The sequence below is a fragment of the Ovis aries genome, chromosome 22, assembly GCF_016772045.2.
Source record: "Ovis aries strain OAR_USU_Benz2616 breed Rambouillet chromosome 22, ARS-UI_Ramb_v3.0, whole genome shotgun sequence".
Lineage (NCBI taxonomy): Eukaryota > Metazoa > Chordata > Mammalia > Artiodactyla > Bovidae > Ovis > Ovis aries.
The window spans coordinates 21,965,248-21,985,982 of NC_056075.1; the positions used below are offsets into that span (position 1 = coordinate 21,965,248).

At 36.5% G+C, this 20,735-nt stretch overlaps 1 protein-coding gene across 9 annotated transcripts in view; it reads left to right on the forward strand.

Annotated features, from left to right (window-relative positions):
- Positions 1–20,735, forward strand: part of BTRC (beta-transducin repeat containing E3 ubiquitin protein ligase) — a 182,670-nt gene that overhangs the window by 65,166 nt on the left and 96,769 nt on the right. For 4 of the 9 annotated variants that reach the window (XM_042238873.2, XM_042238875.2, XM_042238874.2 and 1 more), the window contains one exon: positions 17,157–17,218. The exons of the other annotated variants lie outside the window; for them this stretch is intronic. In XM_042238873.2, the coding sequence (XP_042094807.1) occupies positions 17,195–17,218 (24 nt within the window). In that variant the 5' untranslated portion in view covers positions 17,157–17,194. The remainder of the gene's footprint in view (positions 1–17,156; positions 17,219–20,735) is intronic. 9 annotated transcript variants of the gene reach the window in all.

The window sequence follows — 20,735 nt, forward strand, 5'->3', positions numbered from 1 at the left end:
CACCTTCAAAATCAAAATTCTTTGACAATATAAAAGGAAGAGCTATTGCCTAATTTGTTGGATTATCCTCAGTAATTCAGATGGAAATGGCAACATTGGGATGGTTTGATTATTGACTTTTCCAATCCACACATTTCAAATTAGTACAAAGAAGATGCTCTAAATATTGTTTAAATACAGTAGATTCTTTGAGGACTTGTTTATAGTTTGAACATATTTTCATTTTCGTCATTTTGCTTTGTCCTGGAAAGTCTATAGGTAATTAAGAGGATTTTTGTTGATTAACAGTGGGTGTATTTTGTGGAATTATTTGTTTGTCTTCAGCACCTGGTAGTCTTCTAATCTGTACTATTAAATGAGACTGAGCAATAGCAAATGTTTAAAAATAGCTGAGTAATTTGGATCCTTTATTTTCTTTAGACATTAAAGAAGAAGAGAAATTCTGACAATAATAATTTAGGTAGATTTATATGACCTTAGACTGTTTTGGTGTTACGTATAGCTAGTAATTTTAAGGAATTTTTGAGCTTGAACCATGTAATATTTTAATGTTAATCTAGTGTCCATTGTCAAAGGTTGAAATTGTTGAGAGTTGACTTCAGGAGAGATAATGTAATGTGTTTTACTGTTTAGGAATACTTAGATGTCAGGGAACTATATTCAACATCCTGTGAGAAGCCATAATGGAAAAGAATATATATATATGTATATATATATATATATGCATGCATAACTGAGTCACTTTGCTGCATAGCAGAAATTAACACAACATCAATTATCAATTATTCTTTAGTAAAGTTAAAAAGAAAAATACTTGAAGTCTACTAAATCTTACCATCTATTATGTGAAATGTTAACATGGAAGAATGCTAGGGAAGTTAAGCATTATTCAGAGTATAGGTATATATACATATGGAAGATTTATTTTACATTTGAGGTTTTAGAGGAATATGGATTATCACACACACTGAATGTAAATGAGCACACAATTTTTTTTACAAAACATTACCATAGGAAAATTACCCCATGTCAAAAATGTTCACTTATCAAATCATAACTGATGCCCCCCATTATATATAAATCATCTCAGTAATGTACAATTTCTGTTTAATAAAAAGTTCAGTTCCTTTTGAACACTCCCAAAGACATTCTATGGTATCATCACCCTGATACCAAAACCACACAGAGTATCAAAAAAGAAAATTACAGGCCAGTATTTTTGATGACCATAGACACAAAAATTCTCAACAGAATATTAGGAAGCCAAATCCAACAATGCATAAAACCACAACCAAGTTGGATTCATCCCAGGGTCATAAGGATGGTTCAACATACACTGATCAATCAGTGGATACACCACATCAACAAAAGAAAGGATAGAAACCACATGATCATCTTAATAGACACAGAAAAATTTGCCTTTGATAAATCACATCCATTCAGATAAAAACTCTAGTGAAAATTGGTAGAGAGAGAACATGTCTCAACATAATAAAAGCCATTTATGACAAATCCACAGCCAGTATAATACTCAATGGTGAAAAGCTGAAAACATTGCTAATTATTAGAGAAGTGCAAATCAAACTAAAATGAGGTGCCACTTCACATTTAATGACCACCATTAAAAAATCTACAAATAACAAATACCAAAGAGGGAATGCTCTTACACTGTTGGTGGGATTGTAAATTGGTATAGCCACTATGGAAAACAGTATGGGGGTCCTCAAAAAACCAAAAATAGAATTGTCATGTGATCTAGCCATCCCACTCTTAGGCATATACCCAGACAAAACTATAATTCAGAAAGATACATGTACCCCTTTGTTCATAGCAGCACTGTTTATAATTGCCAAGCATGGAAATAACCTAAATGTCCATTGACAGATGAATTGTAAGAAGATGTGGTGTGTAAGAAGATATATTTATATATATATATATATATATATTTATATTTATATATACACTGGAATGTTACTCAGCCATCACAAAGAATGAAATAATGCCATATACAACAACATGGATGGACCTATAGATTATCATACTAAGCAAAGTAAGTCAGAAACAGAAAGGGAAATACGATATGATATCACTTATATCGTAGGTGTAAAATTAAAATATATGTAAAATTAAAATATAATACAAATCAACGTATCTGTGAAGCAAAACATATTCATAGGTATAGAGAACAGGCTTGTGGTTGCCAGGAAGTGTAGGTAGGGGAGGGAAGAATGGGAGTTTGAGATTAGCAGAGGCAAACTACAGATATGGGTGAATAAATAAGAAGGTTCTCTGTATAGCACAAGTAACTATATATATTCAGTATCTTGTGATAAATCATAATGAAAAATAATATGAAAAAATATATATATGCATAACTGAGTCACTTTGCTGTACAGAAGAAATTAATACAACATTCTAAATAAACTACAATAAAATTTTGTTTTCAATGCATATGTTGACATTTGACCTATGTTTATCCTAGCTATACCCTTTACATAAGGAATTTGCATATAGTGACAAATCAAAAATGTTTTTGTTTGGTGGGGGGAACCCTACGTTTTTGTCTGCTAATAAAACTAATTGTAGTAGAATATATAAATTATTTGGTAAATACGTAAACAAAAAAGTATTACTCATACTCCTGCTTTAAGATAATCATAAATCAACATGCTAGTTCCTTCAGTCTGGAATGACTTATCCATTCATGCTTGCATACACACACACATAGACATGCCCAGACAAATATAATTTTGTTTTAAAGTATATTTATTATTACCACTTTATTATAAAATTATAAAAGTAAAAATTTAATAATTACAAAAAATACAGAGAAATAGAAAAAGAAAGGATCTATTTTAAATGTCTTCCCAGGTATTACTATCTTACTGATACTATTACTTTCTGATTTTCAGCTCTGTTCTGTGCTTTATTAAGTTGTATGTTTGTCACCTGGTTATGTTGATTTTTATCCCTCTTTACCCCGTATAATTTTTAGCCATTTCAGATTCATAGTTCTCCAGCAGTACTGTGTCATGCTCTGTGTCTTGGCATATCCTGTTCTCTACCTGGAGAATGCTACTGCTGAAAACACCTATCATCCCTTTCCCCTTGCCTCCCACTTTTATCTAACCTGGCTAATTCCTAAATTCCACAGTTCTGCTTACGTTGTTTCACCTCTAGAATAAAGGCCCTTACTGGTCTTTTTACCCTTCCCCACTCCCTTAACCTACTCAGAGCATATGTACCAAGGACATGCAATAGATACCTCTGTCATAAACACTGATACACTATTGTAATTTTTCAGTTTCTTGAGAGTACAACTATGTTTTGTTCATTTTTACATTTCCAGTGTCAAGCACAGTATCAAGTGCTTGGCACTTGAAATGTAAAAGATTAAATAACATTGATAGGATGGGAAAAGAGAAAGCCTTGAATTGATCGGAGTACCTGCACATACATACACATGAGTGTTCTATATTCAGAAAGCAGTTATGGTGATTAAACAGTCATCCCAAAGACTACATATTTACACAGAATAAAGGAAAACCTGTTGAGTCTGATTTATGGGCAGTCCTCAGATTTTATACATTTGACTTTTCTATGACTCTCACTATGAGGATCCCTTCTGAAATAGATTTTGTATACTGAATTTGGACTCTTGTTGATAGACAAATGCACATTTCAGGCTACTGGCACTGCCAGCCAGCTGAGTTCAGTTTCAGTGATGTCAACATCTTTATCTTCACAGCAGTGTGTGTTTGTACAATTATTTGACTATGTTATTGCATTTTACCCTTATTCTATACCAGAATAGATACAGGGAAAATTAAAATGATAGTAGTGATTAACAGTGGTTTACCGAAAGGATAGAAATCATTAGAGATAATACTGAAAGTGAGCCTTTAGTCTTGATTAGGAACAAAATTAAAGTGTATGTGCAAAATGTTGGATATTTTATTATACTATGTATTATTAAAGCTCATTATTTAAAAGAAAGTATAATTATGAATTTTAAAACATTTTAGCTGACCTTGAAATTGTTTGTTCAGCTTCTGCTCTTTCAATTTATATATTTATTTAGAAAAGTTATAGATGACCTAAATTTGGTGTATTTTACTTTATGCTAGAAAGTCTGTCTTGGGAAGAATGACACCATTAGGACTGATTTGTCTTTCAAGATGCTTACTTGATTGTTTTTGATATTCTGCTTCAAGTTTTGTTTTAATATTCTGTTTCAAGAATAATGGATTCTTTCATTGCTAAGTATTTTGACATGTTTGTGATGTAGGTAATGTTCATTTACAGGCTGATGCGCAGCGTTGTCTAGTATTTGCATGTGTGCATGCTCAGTTACTCAGTCCTGTCCAACTGTTTGAGACCCCCATGGACTGTAGCCTGTCAGGCTCCTCTGTCTGTAGAATTGTCCAGGCAAGAATACTGGAGTGGGTTGCCATTTCCTACTCCAGGGATCTAATCAAGATCATCTTATTGTGAGATGATCAGATTTCCTTTAAAAAAATTTTTTTTCCTGATGGATCTGAAAAATTAAATTTTTCACTCCACCAAGAGGGCTTATTGGAGAGGGCAATGGCACCCCACTCCAGTATTCTTGCCTGGAAAATCTATGGATGGAGGAGCCTGGTAGGCTGCAGTCCATGGGGTCGCGAAGAGTCGGACACAACTGAGCGACTTCATTTCACTTTTCACTTTCATGCATTGGAGAAGGAAATGGCAACCCACTCCAGTTCTTGCCTGGAGAATCCCAGGGACGGGGGAGCCTGGTGGGCTGCCGTCTATGGGGTCGCACAGAGTCGGACACGACTGAAGCGACTTAGCAGCAGCAGCAGCAGCAGCAGCAGCAGCAGCAAGAGGGCTTATTGCTTTTATGTTGAATAATGTTGGATTTTACACATTGCCCTGACTTCAGCATGACCCCATGGCACAAGGGAGAATATAGGTACCCAAGGAAGTTTGGGGTCACCCCAATATAAAAGTAGCACAGACTGGAAAAATCAAGTTGATGAAAACTTTTTTTTGTTTTAATTTCCTAGAGGTTTATTTTTCAAAAGTAAGTATACAAGGAATTGTCCAAGGATAAACGTCAAAATGCTTTATACGTAGTCTCTGGGCACATGGATTTATAGCAAATGGGATTTGTGGAGTTTTCTGTACCTTCAAATATTTCTATTGAAAGTGAAGTTGTTCAGTTGTGTCTGACTCTTTGCAACCCCATGAACTATAGCCTACCAGTCTCCTCTGTCCTTTAGTGGAAAAAAAAAATTATCACTTTTTTTTAAGTTGAACCTTAATTCACTCATTGTAAGTAGTATATGTCACTTAAATCTGTACCAAAGTGAAAGATATATGTAGAATACCCTACTAAGAAATATTTTTCTTTCCTGCCTTCTAACAGTGTTTGAGGTAGATATTTATATTTGCTTTTTCCTAAAGTGGAAACTAGGGTGTATCAAGATTAGTGACCTAGTTCACCTGAATATTAGGTGGGGTTTTTTTGCTCTTTATTTTTAATTTTTAAAAATTAATTTATTTTAATTGGAGTCTAATTACTTCACAATATTGTGGTGGTTTTTGCCTTATACTTACATGAATTAGCCATGGGTGTACACGTGTCCCCCCATCCTGAACCCCACTATGACCTCCCTCCCCACCCCATCCCTCTGGGTTGTCCCAGAGTACCAGCTTTGAGTGACATGCTTCATGCATCAAACTTACGCTGGTCATCTGTGTTATATATGGTAATGTATATGTTTCAATGCTGTTCTTTCAAATCATCCCACCCTTGCCTTTTCCCACATAGTCCAAAAGTCTGTTCTTTACATCTGTGTCTCTTTTGCTATCTTACATAATAGGGTCATCATTACCGTCTTTCTAAATTCCATATATATGCGTTAATATACTGTATTGGTGGTTTTCTTTCTGACTTAATTCACTTTGTATACTAGTCTCCTGTTTTATCCACCTCATTAGAACTGATTCAGATACGTTCTTTTTTTCATAGAGCTGAGTAATATTCCACCATATATATGTATTACAGCTCCCTCATCCATTCATTTACCGATGGACATCTAGGTTGCTTCCATGTCTTAGCTGTTGTAAACAGTGCTGCAGTGAACATTGGGGTACACGTGTCTCTTTCAGTTCTGTTTCCTTGGTCTGTGTGCCCAGCAGTGGGATTGCAAGGTCATATAGCAGTTCTATTTCCAGTTTTTTGAGGAATCTCCATATTGTTCTCCATAGTAGCTGTACTAGTTTTCGTTTCTACCAACAGTGTAAGAGGGTTCCCTTTTCTCCACACCCTCTCTAGCATTTATTGTTTGTAGACTTTTTAATGGCAGCCATTCTGACTGGTTTGAGTTGGTACCTCATTGTGGTTTTGATTTGCATTTCTCTGATAATAAGTGATGTTGAGCATCTTTTCATGTATTTGTTAGCCATCTGTATGTCTTCTTTGGAGAAACGTCCATTTAGTTCTTTGGCCCACTTTTTGATTGGGTTGTTTATTTTTCTGATATTGAGCTGCATGAGCTGCTTGTATATGTTGGAGATTAATTCTTTGTCAGTTGTTTCATTTGATTATTTTCTCCTGTTCTGAAGGCTGCCTTTTCACCTTGCTTATAGTTTCCTTCATTGTCCAAAAGCTTTTAAGTTTAATTAGGTCCCATTTGTTTATTTTTGTTTTTATTTCCATTATTCTGGGAGGTGGGTCATAGAGGATCTTGCTGTGATTTATGTCAGAGAATGTTCTGCCTATGTCTTCCTCTAAGAGTTTTATAGTTTTTGGTCTTACATTTAGCTCTTTAATCCATTTTGAGTTTATTTTTGTGTCTGGTGTTAGAAAGTGTTCATTTCATTCTTTTACAGGTGGTTGACCATTTTCCTAGCACCACTTGTTAAAGAGATTGTCTTTTCTCCATTGTATATTTTTGCCTCCTTTGTCAAAGATAAGGTGTCCGTAGTGTATGGATTTTATCTCTGGGCTCTCTGTTTTGTTCCATGGATCTATATTTCTGTATTTGTGCCAGTACCATACTGTCTTAATGACTGTTGCTTTGTAGTGTAGTCTGAAGTCAGGCAGGTTGATTCCTCCAGTTCCATTCTTCTTTCTCTTTTTTTTTTTCATTTTATTTTATTTTATTTTATTTTTTTTTTAATTTTAAAATCTTTAATTCTTACATGCATTCCCAAACATGAACCCCCCTCGCACCTCCCTCCCCATAACATCTCTCTGGGTCATCCCCATGCACCAGCCCCAAGCATGCTGCATCCTGCGTCAGACATAGGCTGGCCCATTCTTCTTTCTCAAGATTGCTTTGGCTATTTGAGGTTTTTTGTGTTTCCATACAAATTGTGAAATTATTTGTTCTAGTTCTCTGAAAATTAACGTTGGCAGCTTGAAAGGGATTGCATTAATTTATAGATTGCTTTGGGTAGTATACTCATTGATTCGTCCAATCCATGAAAATGATAAATTTCTCCATCTAGATGGGGAAACAGTAGAAACAGTGTCAGACTTTATTTTTTTGGGCTTCGAAATCACTGCAGATGGTGACTGCAGCCATGAAATTAAAAGATGCTTACTGCTTGGAAGAAAAGTTATGACCAACCTAGATAGTATGTTCAAAAGCAGAGACATTACTTTGCCGACTAAGGTCCGTCTAGTCAAGGTGCTGGTTTTTCCTGTGGTCATGTATGGATGTGAGAGTTGGACTGTGAAGAAGGCTGAACGCCAAAGAATTGATGCTTTTTGAACTGTCGTGTTGGAGAAAACTCTTGAGAGTCCCTTGGACTGCAAGGAGATCCAACCAGTCCATTCTGAAGGAGGTGAACCCTGGGATTTCTTTGGAAGGAATGATGCTGAAGCTGAAGCTTCAGTACTTTGGCCACCTCATGGGGAGAGTTGACTCATTGGAAAAGACTCTGATGCTGGGAGGGATTGGGGGCAGGAGGAGAAGGGGATGACAGAGGATGAGACGGCTGGATGGCATCACAGACTCAATGGATGTGAGTCTGAGTGAATTCTGGGAGTTGGTGATGGACAGGGAGGCCTGGAGTGCTGCGATTCATGGGGTCACAAAGAGTCAGACACGACTGAGTGACTGAACTGAACTGAACTGACTCCATCTATTTGTGTCATCTTTGATTTCTTTCATCAGTGTTTTATAGTTTTCTATATGTAGGTCTTTTGTTTCTTTAAGTAAATTTATTCCTGAGTACTTTATTCTTTTTGTTGCAATCAGTACAGTTCAGTCGCTCAGTTGTGTCCGACTCTTTGCGACCCCATGAATTGCAGCACGCCAGGCCCCCCTGTCCATCACCAACTCCCGGAGTTCACTCAAACTCATGTCCATCGAGTTGGTGATGCCATCCAGCCATCTCATCCTCTGTCGTCCCCTTCTCCTCCTGCCCCCAATCCCTCCCAGCATCAGTCTTTTCCAATGAGTCAACTCTTCGCATGAGGTGGCCAAAGTACTGGAGTTTCAGCTTTAGCATCATTCCTTCCAAAGAACAACCAGGGCTGATTTCCTTTAGAATGGACTGGTTGGATCTCCTTGCAGTCCAAGGGACTCTCAAGAGTCTTCTCCAACACCACAGTTCAAAAGCATCAATTCTTTGGCGCTCAGCTTTCTTCACAGTCCAACTCTCACATCCATACATGACTACTGGAAAAACCATAGCCTTGACTAGACGGACCTTAGTCAGCAAAGTAATGTCTCTGCTTTTGAATATGCTATCCTTCCAAGGAGTAAGCGTCTTTTAATTTCATGGCTGCAGTCACCATCTGCAGTGATTTTGGAGCCCAAAAAAATAAAGTCTGACACTGTTTCTGCATCTATTTCCCATGAAGTGATGGGACCAGATGCCATGATCTTCGTTTTCTGAATGTTGAGCTTTAAGCCAACTTTTTCACTCTCCTCTTTCACTTTCATCAAGAGGCTTTTTAGTTCCTCTTCACTTTCTGCCATAAGGGTGGTGTCATCTGCATATCTGAGGTTATTGATATTTCTCCTGGCAGTCTTGATTCCAGCTTGTGCTTCTTCCAGCCTAGCGTTTCTCATGATGTACTCTGCATAGAAGTTGCAATGGTGAATGGGATTGTTTCCTCAATTTCTCTTTCTGTTTTTTTCATTGTTAGTGTATAGGAATGCAAGGGATTTCTGTATATTAATTTTATATCCTGCAACTTTACTATATTGATTGATTAGCTCTACTGATTTTCTGGTGGTGTCTTTAGGGTTTTCAGTGTAGAGGATCATGTCATCAAATTGATGAAAACTTCTACAGGTGATGGGAGCCTTTATGGAGGTACTGTCCTTACCGGAGAAATTCTTCCTGTGGGCAGTTAAGGTTCACCTGTATCCTCTGGAGAGGTACATATTACTTTCTTTATATTCCAAGATTTCGTTCTTGTTCCTGCAATCTTTGTGCTGAGTAGAGGCCAAAGTGCCACAAGAATTCTTTATGTGCAATTTAGGAATCATTGTTGGTGGTTTGGTGACTGCACGGCCATTTGTACCTTCTTTCACCATTGTGATTTTTTTATGTGGTAGTGTTTTATTGTCTTGCTGTCCTTCCTCGTGTTAATTTTTAGGTTTGCCATTTTATGTGGACTGTCAGGATGTGGAATCTTGGTAGATAGGCATCATTTAAGAAACTTTTCTTTGTCATTTTTCATGAAGAGAGAAACCCAGTTTATTTGTGTTGGCCTCATTGGGGGAAAAAAAGACCAATCTCTTGACTATTTAGCTGCGTAGGCCTCTAAGACTTGCAGTGCTTTCCTCATGGGCGGTGCCACACATACCCATGAGTTCTGTTTTTCCTAAGCATGATGTTCAGTAGCTGTCAGCTTTTCTATATTCTCTGGCCCAGTCCTCTAGAAACCAAGTCTATATTTTGAAATAGTTGTTTGGGCCTAGGATGTTGTAGATCATCAAGAAATGGGATTTTGCAGTGTACCTTCCCCAGCTGGGTTATCTGTCACTTGCTTTTGAACATTCTCAGATATACCATTCAAATTCTCAAGACCTTTCTTGCAAATCTAGTATGTATGGCTTGGCATGAATTAAATTGGAATTCTGCATGCAGTAAAATTGGCATAAAAAAGAGTACATTTATTTTTATTTGTGATCCTTTAGCAAAAAATTCATGTTTTAGCCTGATTTGGTCTAATTTTTGTGGGCGTTGGAGATCATAAACAGCAGGAGTAGAGGGATAACTACTCTCTTCATGTTTCATATACACAAATATACATTTCAGTATTTAAAGCTAGTTTATACAAAGCTTTTGCATATGAACATGAGAAATTTTATATTTGAAAGAAAGCACATGATTAGTTTTACTAAAATATAGTTGCTGTTGTTTATTCCAGTTTCTGTCCTTTGCATGAGCTGTGTTTAGGGAGCCTGTTTCTTTACCGGTAATAAAGCACAAGGGAAATTTCTGATATAAATTAGTATATTTCCTCTAGACTTACATTGTCAGGTCATTAATTTTTTTTAAGCATTTTAGTTGCAGAATAGTGCAGTCCTTTGGGGAGAATTGGTAAAATGAGGATAAAATGGGTACAGGATTCCAACAGCTTGAAAATAACACAGTATTTGACCAATATCTCTTTTGTATTCCCTACTCTGGTTCTATTCCAGGAGTCTTGGAAATGTGCCTGCGGACTATTTACAGTGAGATTATAAAACTGAATCATGATTTTGGTGAATAGAAGCCAGAGCATGTGGCTCCAGCACCCCAGCTGGCAGTAAGCTCTCCCTAGGTTTATGAATGTAGTTAGATGGCCCCCAACTGTTTACAAGACAGCAGAGGTGAGATCTTTGATTGACAAGTCAGAAATGCATTAGATCATTCTCTGCCAGTCTCTGGTTCATGCTGTTAAAAATGTCAGCCTCCAAGTTTGAATGGCAGCCTGAGGGCCTTAGAAGCTTTTTGTTTTCTGAGATGGAAACACAAATTGGATGTGTGCCTGAGCGCTTCATCCTGGGCTGTAATTTCATCTTTTAGCTAAGAACCACAAGGTACATGAGCAAAGCACCCTGTAAACAATAATACTGTGGAAAAAAAAATAAACAAGGTCGTGTTTCTGGTACGTTGATCCGATGGTGTCCTGACCTCTATCACGTTGAACATCTCCACTCTGATTGCTGTTCCCTTTGGCATTACAATGAGAGAAAGAGAGACTGACATAGGAGGAAAAGATTTAAAGTTGCAGTGTCGTTGCACATTCCTTGTATTGGCTATGAAATATTGAACTGTCAGAATGTGACACTTGGTTTTTTAAGCAACCTTTCTTGTTTGAGGTGTTTGCAGTTCATTCCTTTATCCCCCGTTTGTCTGTTTTCATTGATAGGGTTGGAAGCAGTTGCCTTAAATGCATGAAAAGGGACAATGTTAAAGAGAAGTGGTGCTGATGGAGCCAACAAATAAACTTAACACTAGAACATAAATGCAGGCTGTGAAGTTTGGACAAAGGAGACTAAAGTTGGGTTAGTTGACTAATTTGTAGATTTATGGAACATACTCAGTTCTAAGGAGGAATCAGCTTAGGTCCTGGTTCTGTTTTTGTGGAGGCAGGAAGTTTGGAAGGTAGTAGTGTAAAGATAAGAAATGGAGTGACATAGCTTGTTAGGCTGATAGCCCACTATATGGCAGTATTGCCAGTCAAATAAAAATTAACCCAGCTATGTTATTTATTGCTCTGTTTATCTAAAGTTTTTGTTCATTATTGGAAGCCTTAAACTTTTGGGAAGAAGAAAATACTTTTTTTTTTTAAGTGGAGAATTCATGAATGGATAATATGGAAGAGCCATTACATTGGTATTAGAATAAGTTAGTGGCACATGAAAAGAAAATTTTCGTTGAAAAAGCCAAACCATAGATTTCTTGGAATTATTTTCTATTAATAGAAAGTTTCCTATTGCTATTTAAGTTGCAGTATATCTTAAAATAAAATTTTACAGAAACAAATTTTTTTTTTCATTCTACAAAAGCAGCTCTTTTGACAGATACATGATGTGATTTTATCTTAATTTGTTTTGGGGACATAGACCTTACAGGTAAGGTTTTAAGTGAGAATGACCTTTTGGAATTCTTGTGGAATATGAAAAAATAGGAGTTTGTGTTGAAAGTACTTGAATTAACTCTTATTGATGCTTTTAAAGCACAGCTATTTAGCTTAGTCCTCTCCCTATGCGGATGTGAAAGGCAGAAGCTATTCTCTATCATGAATTCATAGTGGAATGTACTGGAAAAATGGTGGCAATCATTCCTGACATTTCTTAATTTCCTGCTTTGAGGTCATGCTTAAAAGAGAGGAGATAATATTTGTAAAATGATGTCCTGCTCCCTTGTACCCAGAATTATGTCCTCACAAGGTACAGTGCAGAGAAAGCAGGACAAAAGGGAGGGATATTGAGAATTACTTACTGTTGTTTTCAGTATTGTTCTGTATTTTTAAAGCATAAATATTGATATAGATTTACATTTAAGCTATGAGGACCCAATATCTTGACTCGGTGGAGGATTTTTTAAAAAATCATTCTTCTAGAAATTGATTTCTCATTGGCTGATTTCCTGAGGATAAGTAAAAACAAACCATTCTTTCCAGTCTTGAAAGAGCAAGAGGAGTGCAAGTGCTTAGCTAAGAAATAAGACTAGAAATATGTACATCTATGGCATCTCCTAAATCTTAGCAGAGAGAAAGTATACAAATTTCTTCTTCCTTCCGTGTATTATTATGCAGCAGTCACTATCAAAATGCCTCACAGCCCATGGGCTTTTGTATAGCCATTCCTCCTTAATGATTATCTTTATTAAAGTCCAGGTTTCCCTTATAAGCAAAAATCAGTATATTCATAGAACCATAGAATTTCAGTGTTGAAAGTGTGGTCAGGAGACCATCCAGTCACATACAGGAATCCTTTATGAAGTTTTCTTTGGCAAAGAGTCATCTAATCTCTGCTTGATCACTGCCATTATTGGCAAGCTGAATTTCTTGAGTCATCTTGCTTTCTTCTTCACTGTTGGTTCTTTTAGAAAATTTTCTCTCAAGGAGTCAAACTTCTTGTTCACCTGCTGAGTCTAATTTTACCTTTTGTATAATATAAAGTAATTGTTTTCTTTTTCATGTATTTCTGTGTTTGAGGATAGCTTTCATGTTGCTTATGTTTGCTGTTCTCAGACTGCATATTCCCGGTTCTGATAGCATTTCTTTGGAAAATGCTAATAATCATTCCTGCCATTTTCATAACCCTGTATTTTGATGGGGAGGGTGCTAATCATTCTGATTGTCCCTCCTTGTGAATGCATTCCACCTTGACACTGTCCTCGTAATAGTGTGGCATGCATAACTAGAGACAGTACTGCAAAAATAAGTAATAGTGTAGTATATAGTTTGAACATAATTTGGATTATGTAATTTAATTACTGCAGCCTAAAATTGAATATACTTCTTTGGTGTAGATAATGGAAAAATCTCTAGGAACTTAGCCTGAGTGTGTTTCCTCACCTCTTTGAAGACAGAAAAGCATATGTAAGCACTTTGACAAATGACATAACGTAGTGGCATATCTGAGTGATACAGGTATTTTAAACCTAGCTCCAGTTCCTGAAGATGGTGAACATCTGCTTAGAGGTATTGTAGAGCTCCACAATGCACTAATTGAATTACTTTTTTCTGGAGTTGCTGACTGCACTAATTGAATTAGAATCTGTGTGTGTGTGTATGTGTGTGTGTGTGTGTGTATAGCCAAAATAATTCCAACCTTAACTGAAGAGACTGTGAGATATGACTGATGGTGTGTACTGTGCTGCTATCTAATGGCAGTACATGGAACTACTACATGGTCTCTAGGGAAGACAGAATGCAGTCATCTGATCTAGCGTGACCTTAGTCTAACCCCATCCAGTTTAGTTCAGAAGGTCCCAGGATGTATTTTTGTAGTTCTCAATCTAAGAAGAAAGAATGCGATTAATTAATCTATGAAGAATTAAGATATATTTGTTAGGCATAAAGTTTGTTTTTTTTTACAAAATATTATCTCAAATATTCAACTGAATTAAAAGCTAATATAATTGGTGAAACAAATCCAAACGTACTGAGTCAGTGGGTCATGTTCTTTCTCAGTTTGCTTTTCATATGACATAAATGTAAAAAAGAATTACCTTTTTAAAATGTCTTAGCATAACAGAGGAGCTTCCTCGGTGGTACAGTGCACAATAGTGAAGAATCCACCTGCCAATACTAGAGACACAAGAGATGCAGGTTTGATCCCTGGGTCAAGAAGATCCCTGGAGAAGGAAATGGCAATCTGCTCTCATATTCTTGCCTGGAAAATTCCACAGACAGAGGAGCCTAGTGGGCTGTAGCCCATGGGGTCGCAAAGAGTTGGACACAACTGAACAACTGAGCACACACAAAGCATTATAGAAAGTAATGAATAGGGCTTGTGTTCTTAAGTAAAACTTCTTTACAGTTGTCAAAATACTGAGGTCAGTCAATTTCAGGGTGTTATCAAATTTTACTATATATAATTATGCTTACATAAAATTTTAAAATTATTATAGGAAATAGTTTAATTATAGCAGTCTCAGAGTAAGTTCTCCAAATTTCTGCTGCTCTAGTTAGTTGTTTAAATTTTAACTTTATTATAAATTTGGGCAAGTTTGAAATTCTCAGAAGTGAAGTAGGCAATTTTCTTCCTTTTCTAAAAACAAAGAACTCATTAGTCACAATTTAATTTTTGTAAAACATCATGAAAATATAATTCTCCACAACTATATAAAGCAAATACACTGGGGAGACCTCTGCTAGAATGAACTGTATTTTGATTCAGTGTAACTTGAGGCATCAGTCAGTTCATTCGCTCAGTTGTGTCCAGCTCTTAGCAACCCCATGGACTGCAGCACGCCAGGCTTTCCTGTCCATCACCAACTCCTGGAGCTTGCTCAAATTCATGTCCATTGAGTCGGTGATGCCATCCAACCATCTCATCTTCTGTCGTTCCCTTCTTCTCCTGCCTCAATCTTTCTCAGTATCAGTATCTTTTCCAATGAGACAGTTCTTTGCATCAGATGGCCAAAGTATTGGAGTTTCAGCTTCCAGTGAATATTCAGGGCTGATTTCTGTTAGGCATTCTAACTTATACAATATTGCCTCACACAGAAATACACGTTTGATTGCTTGATTTGTAGAGTGTGTATGTGTACCTGTAATGCCACTTCAACAATGAAAGAGTGCTGTTGGATACCTTTCTTATATAAGTTTCAATCTCATATATGGTCTTCATTATTAAAACAAAAAGTAAGTTTTACTGTTCCAGTATTTTGTAGGCTAGTTTGGTTTTATTGTAAGATTGAGCTACTTAGGTTTCTGAGCTATACAAATAGCATTAATTAAAATGACTAAAATACATGCTAGACACTCCATCTGCTTTTAAGGGCATTTTACTGATTTAGAAAATATATTTCGACATTATGTAGATCTAAATCTTTACAAATAACATTGCCACTCACAACTAGCCTTAGTTCAGTTTAATTCATGTATTGAATACCTTCTGTGTGCTGGGTACTGTACAAATTACTGGGCATAAATTAAGATTCAGACCCTGTCCTCAAGGAGCTTATAGTTATTTATTAGACATTCATTGAGACCTTATGTACCAGGCACTATGCATATAATTTGTGGGGACTACTGCTGCTTCCCAGGTGGCACTAGTGGTAAAGAACCCACCTGCCGATGCAAAAGACTGGATTTGATCTCTGAGTCAGGAAGATCCCATGGAGGAGGGCATGGCATCCCACTCCAGAATTCTTGCCTAGGGAATCCCATGGGCAGAGGAACTTGACTATAGTCCATAGGATCGCAAAGAGTCATGCAATCGAAGCGACTTAATGGCATGCACTGCTACGAATAATCATTCGTTTCATGTGTTTTTCTCATTCGTTGAGCTAGATAAGGTCTGGCTTAGTAGCAGCTCTAAGGAAGCAGTATACCTATTTTCATATCAGATATAGTTCATGTCAGCAAAAATAGACATCTTAAATGATTTTCTCTTCTGCCTTTACACACCTTCCAAGGGAGCAGTGATGTTTTTGATAGCTTTACATGTAGCTTTAAAAAGAGATGGGTAACATTTATAACAGTGCCTCCTGCTGGTAGATCATAGATGTTCAATCCTGTTGTCTCTAGAATTTGTAGTGCCCACGAGCGGTTTGGTTACTTCAGGGCTTCTTCTAAGGCCGTTAAGTGGGAAAGAGTCTATTGCATACAAGGTATAAAGTGCTTCTTTAAACAGTCTATTTCTAGAACTTAAATTGTCCTGGGACCAGGTCTTGATATAAAAATTCATAGAAGCCTGTTTTTCACAGAGTGTGGTAACTCCTTGCCTAGTGCTGTAGTGTTAAAATTCACATTGGCCAGGTTGTTCTGTAAATTAAACACTGACAGCTACCCTCAGGGGAACAGCCAATGTATTTATGATGATGTGCTGATTACACAAAATACACTGCAAGCAGAAAACAGCTGCAGAGAACAAACCTCTTAAAAAGAATACAATTACAAATAGCACCCTCAGTATTTCTAGTGGTGAGCGTAGAATACAGCATGCTAATGCAGGTTTCTTACTTAGTCTGCCTGAAAACAAAAAATCTGAAGGAGGTAAGTTAAATTATGGTTGGTTGCACATGTGGTGCCAAGATTAGCAGTGAACAAATTCTGTTTCTGAAGAGCACAGCTATGTGTGGAGTAGTTTTACCCACCATCCCCCCATTTTTGTTAGTATGGTTTATTAGTGGTTTTCTTATATATATTATAATAGAACATGGCCTAGAGGTGATAAGGGTTCTGGACATTTGAAGGCTTCTATACAATGAATTGAGCAGGAGAGTATCAGAATTGTTTTTAAAAAATTCAATAGGAATTTCATGTTAGAGCTTGAATGTCAACATTTTGTTTGAAGATGGACCACTATATTTTCATTGTTATTAATGGTTTTGATGATGTTTGCCCTTGGAATTAATAAAAGGAGTCATGAGTCTGAATCTATGGTAAGATCTCAGATTTCTTAGATTCTCTTTTTCAAGAATTTGATGTTTTAATACACTGTAGTAACTGTGCGATTACATATTTTTAGGAGAATCAATTCTCAAGTATGCCCCCTTTCATCCCTGCATGTTCCCAGTGGTGTGCAGACAGGTAAGATTTTTTTTTAGGAAAAAAAATTTGGGTTTCCCTGTTTGAGACTCTCTCTGTTACAGTTCAGGGTCTGTATCTATAAAATATTTCAATCACTGACCATGCTAGTTTCTGTTTAAATCAGAAGAAAATATGTTGATCTTCCAAGACATAAATTTACTCAAGCCATTGGTGAGGTATATAGCAGGAGGATATAGTGATTGGAAACAGTTCACTTCACCCGCCTGAAACTAAGAATCAACTCTTCAGTATATGGATCACTGGTATATAATAATCGACTATTATTGGTCTGTCCATTGGTCTCTTTTTAAATCAGTTTGGAACCTCCTGCAGTTATTTTCTTGCTCTGCTGACATCAATCCCATGTGGCAGAGGAGTTGTGTATAACCGCTTTGGTTTAATCAATAGAATAATTGATAAACCAGATAAGATTTAAACTGATTATAGCCCCAACAGAATTCCCCAGAGGCCTTGGACTCTCTTAATTTTGACATGTGTGTTGTGTACCCTGAGGATGAAGTGCAGTTTGAATTATCTGTTTTTATTTGCTTAATGACGGGGTGGGTGTTAAAGTCAAATGTTTAATTAACCCAGCAATGGGCTGCGTTGTCACTTACACACAGCTGATTGAGATATCTCATGGAGAATACTGAATAGGAATGATAATGTGGCACTGGGACGGAAGATTGCTTTTTCAATCCATTTGCTGGGTCACTGCTTTGAATGTCTTATTGGATGAAAGGCATTCAGCCTGGAGAAAAAATTCAGCATTTAAGTACGTTTTGTTCTCTTCTCCTACTCTAACCCCCCTGCCCAGAAGTTAACTAAAACAGATATGTTCTAGGTTTAATAAGCCATTCATGTACTAGTAGGAGACCAGGGTAGTCAGTAGCCTGAAGCTACACAATTTCCCATGGAAACGGAAAAATCCTAGTAGCCTCCAAGGTATTCTAAATGTGAACTCTTTTGTCCCTTACATCCCTTGTCCCTTGCCATTATTGTGGAGTTGTCTTTGGTCACTTGTCTCTTGTCTCTTTCTTCAGTGTTTGCGTAATGTGCCGCTACCTCTAGGGCCACAGGCAGACCTTTTCCTCCTAAAGAAGCTTATTCTCCAGTACACTTTTGCCATTCACGCAGTTAGGTTCTACTTGGTTATATTGCTGATCAAGTATTTAAAGAGATGAAAATGTGAAGCATATAGATTCTTGTTCCCTTTGCTACTGCTATTATAAAACAGTTGGTTCCAGGTATGTTTTATCTGTTAAGAAGCAGTTTGCTTTCTATATGGACTAAAATCTAGGCCAAGAAGAATTCTGATAGCCCACACATCAAAAACGCAGTTTAGGCAATTGGAGTTTTAATGAGTTGCTGCCCACAAAAAATTTCTGACTAGCTTTGTAATCAATGTAAAATTCTTTGGAGGCATATTGAGCAAAACTTAAAAAAAATTTTATCATGGCTTTTCTTTGTAGTTCTTGTGTATCCTCTTTCTGTCCCCTGAAGATCTAAGCCAGGAATTTACTAATTTTTTTCTTTGCTTTAGTCGTTTGTATTCCAGAAAGCACAATAGGGAGAAGGATGCAAGATTGATTTTTGTGTGTGTATATGTCCTCTTGAAAGCATAGTCTGGGGCATGACTACTTGGCGGTGGGGGGTGGGATTTACTGAGCAACAGAAGCATGCAGCTAGTTTTCAGGCGCAGGTTGGACTTTTGCAGGTCAAGGCAGACCAGACGAATAGCTTATCTTAAGGGACGCAAGTAATAGACCAAATATAGAACAGCTATTTCAGGAATCATGTAGGTCATTTAATTATCCATTATGATTGAGTAGCTAATGCTCTTTTGGCAATTACATGACCTCTGTTATTCCTGAAACCTTTCCAGGCCCCCATGGGTCGAATGACCCACCAGTCAGTGCTTGCAGACTATTCCACTCAAAAGGAAAAGAGATTCTGGGAGCTACCGGCATTTAGAAATAGCTGTGCTTTCTTTACCAATCACTGCCCAGAATATTCTTTGTATTGTAGTCAGTGATCAGCAGCTGGTTTTGAAGTCTGTTGTTCCTTCCTTGTCTGCAGGAGCACGAGTTACATTGGTTTCCACAAAGGGCAATTGTGGCAAGCAAACTTTAATACCAAAGTTGGTTATGATGGTATTCAGTATACAGAATATGATGGTTTACAGAATAGTACTGGTTCTGTACTACAAGAACAAGTGCTGCAGTATTAAAACTAACGTTTAGTATTTGTCAAACCAATTATTCATTACAAAACTCCGAAGTTCTGGTGATTTTTTCATTCCATAGCTCGACAGAATACCATTGACAATACTAATAATAGATTTAAGAGACTGTTGATTAAATTAGCCTGGTCTGAATTGGTTAATCATTATTTATTCAATTAAATAATCATGCTTATATGTGAAATCTAAAAAAAAAGAAAATGATACAAATGAGCTTATTTGTGAAACAGAAGTAGACTTACTGATATAGAAAGAAATTCATGGTTACCAAAAGGGAAAGGGTGGTGGTGATAAATTGGGAGTTCAGGATCAACAGATACACACTACTATATATAACATAGATAAATGACAAGGATCTACTGTATATAGCACAGGGAACTATATCTAATACCTTATAATAAACTATATGGAAAATAATCTGAGAATATATATATACATTTATGTGTTGTGTGTATTTATATATCTATAACTGTATCTGAAGAACTTTGCTATACTGTGAAACTAACAACATTGTAAGTCAACTACTCTTCAGTTTAAAAAAATCATGCTTAAGTGATTATCTGATTTTTAAAATTTAGATGCTGATCCAAAACAGAATAATTCTGGAACATTTAGGTGAATGTTTCTGACTTATTTTTATTTCCATTCTCTAACATTCCGTAGGCTTAAGAGAAAATAATTTTGTTAGAATAACATATAACCATATCCTTTAAGTGGAGAACATTTCCATTGTTATAGGAATAGTCTTCTATTAGAGAGAAAGAAAAACCTTTAAAATTTTGTTAGACACCAAAGAGCATTGTTTAAAACAACAACACTAACAACTCAACAATATATGTGTGTGTTTGTCCCTGGGGTAGTAAAATTTGCTCTCTTCCCAAATTTCTCATGTACTCACTCCAGGTTAATCAGCTTTTTATTTTGTTGTTTGGTAATATTAACAAAAAACTGAGGACATGAATTGATATTTATAACCTTTGACCCTTCAGAAATAGAAGCCTTCTCACTTAAATTTTAAATCCTTTAGGCCAATACTGCCTTGGTGTATGGCTTAAGACCTGTAAGAAGGTAGTCGTTGTGGATTATATTAGTTTTTTTCTGTTTAAAAACATATTTTCCTCATTATATATTAATATATGTATGTGTGTATATATTCCTGTAATGGAGATGAGCAGAAAATGAAAAGCAGAATTTACAGTTAAAACAAAAGTTAGAGCTTAAACTCAAGTATCCGAATAAGGAGTATAGTTTGTCTACTTGGCATTTTAAAAGGAA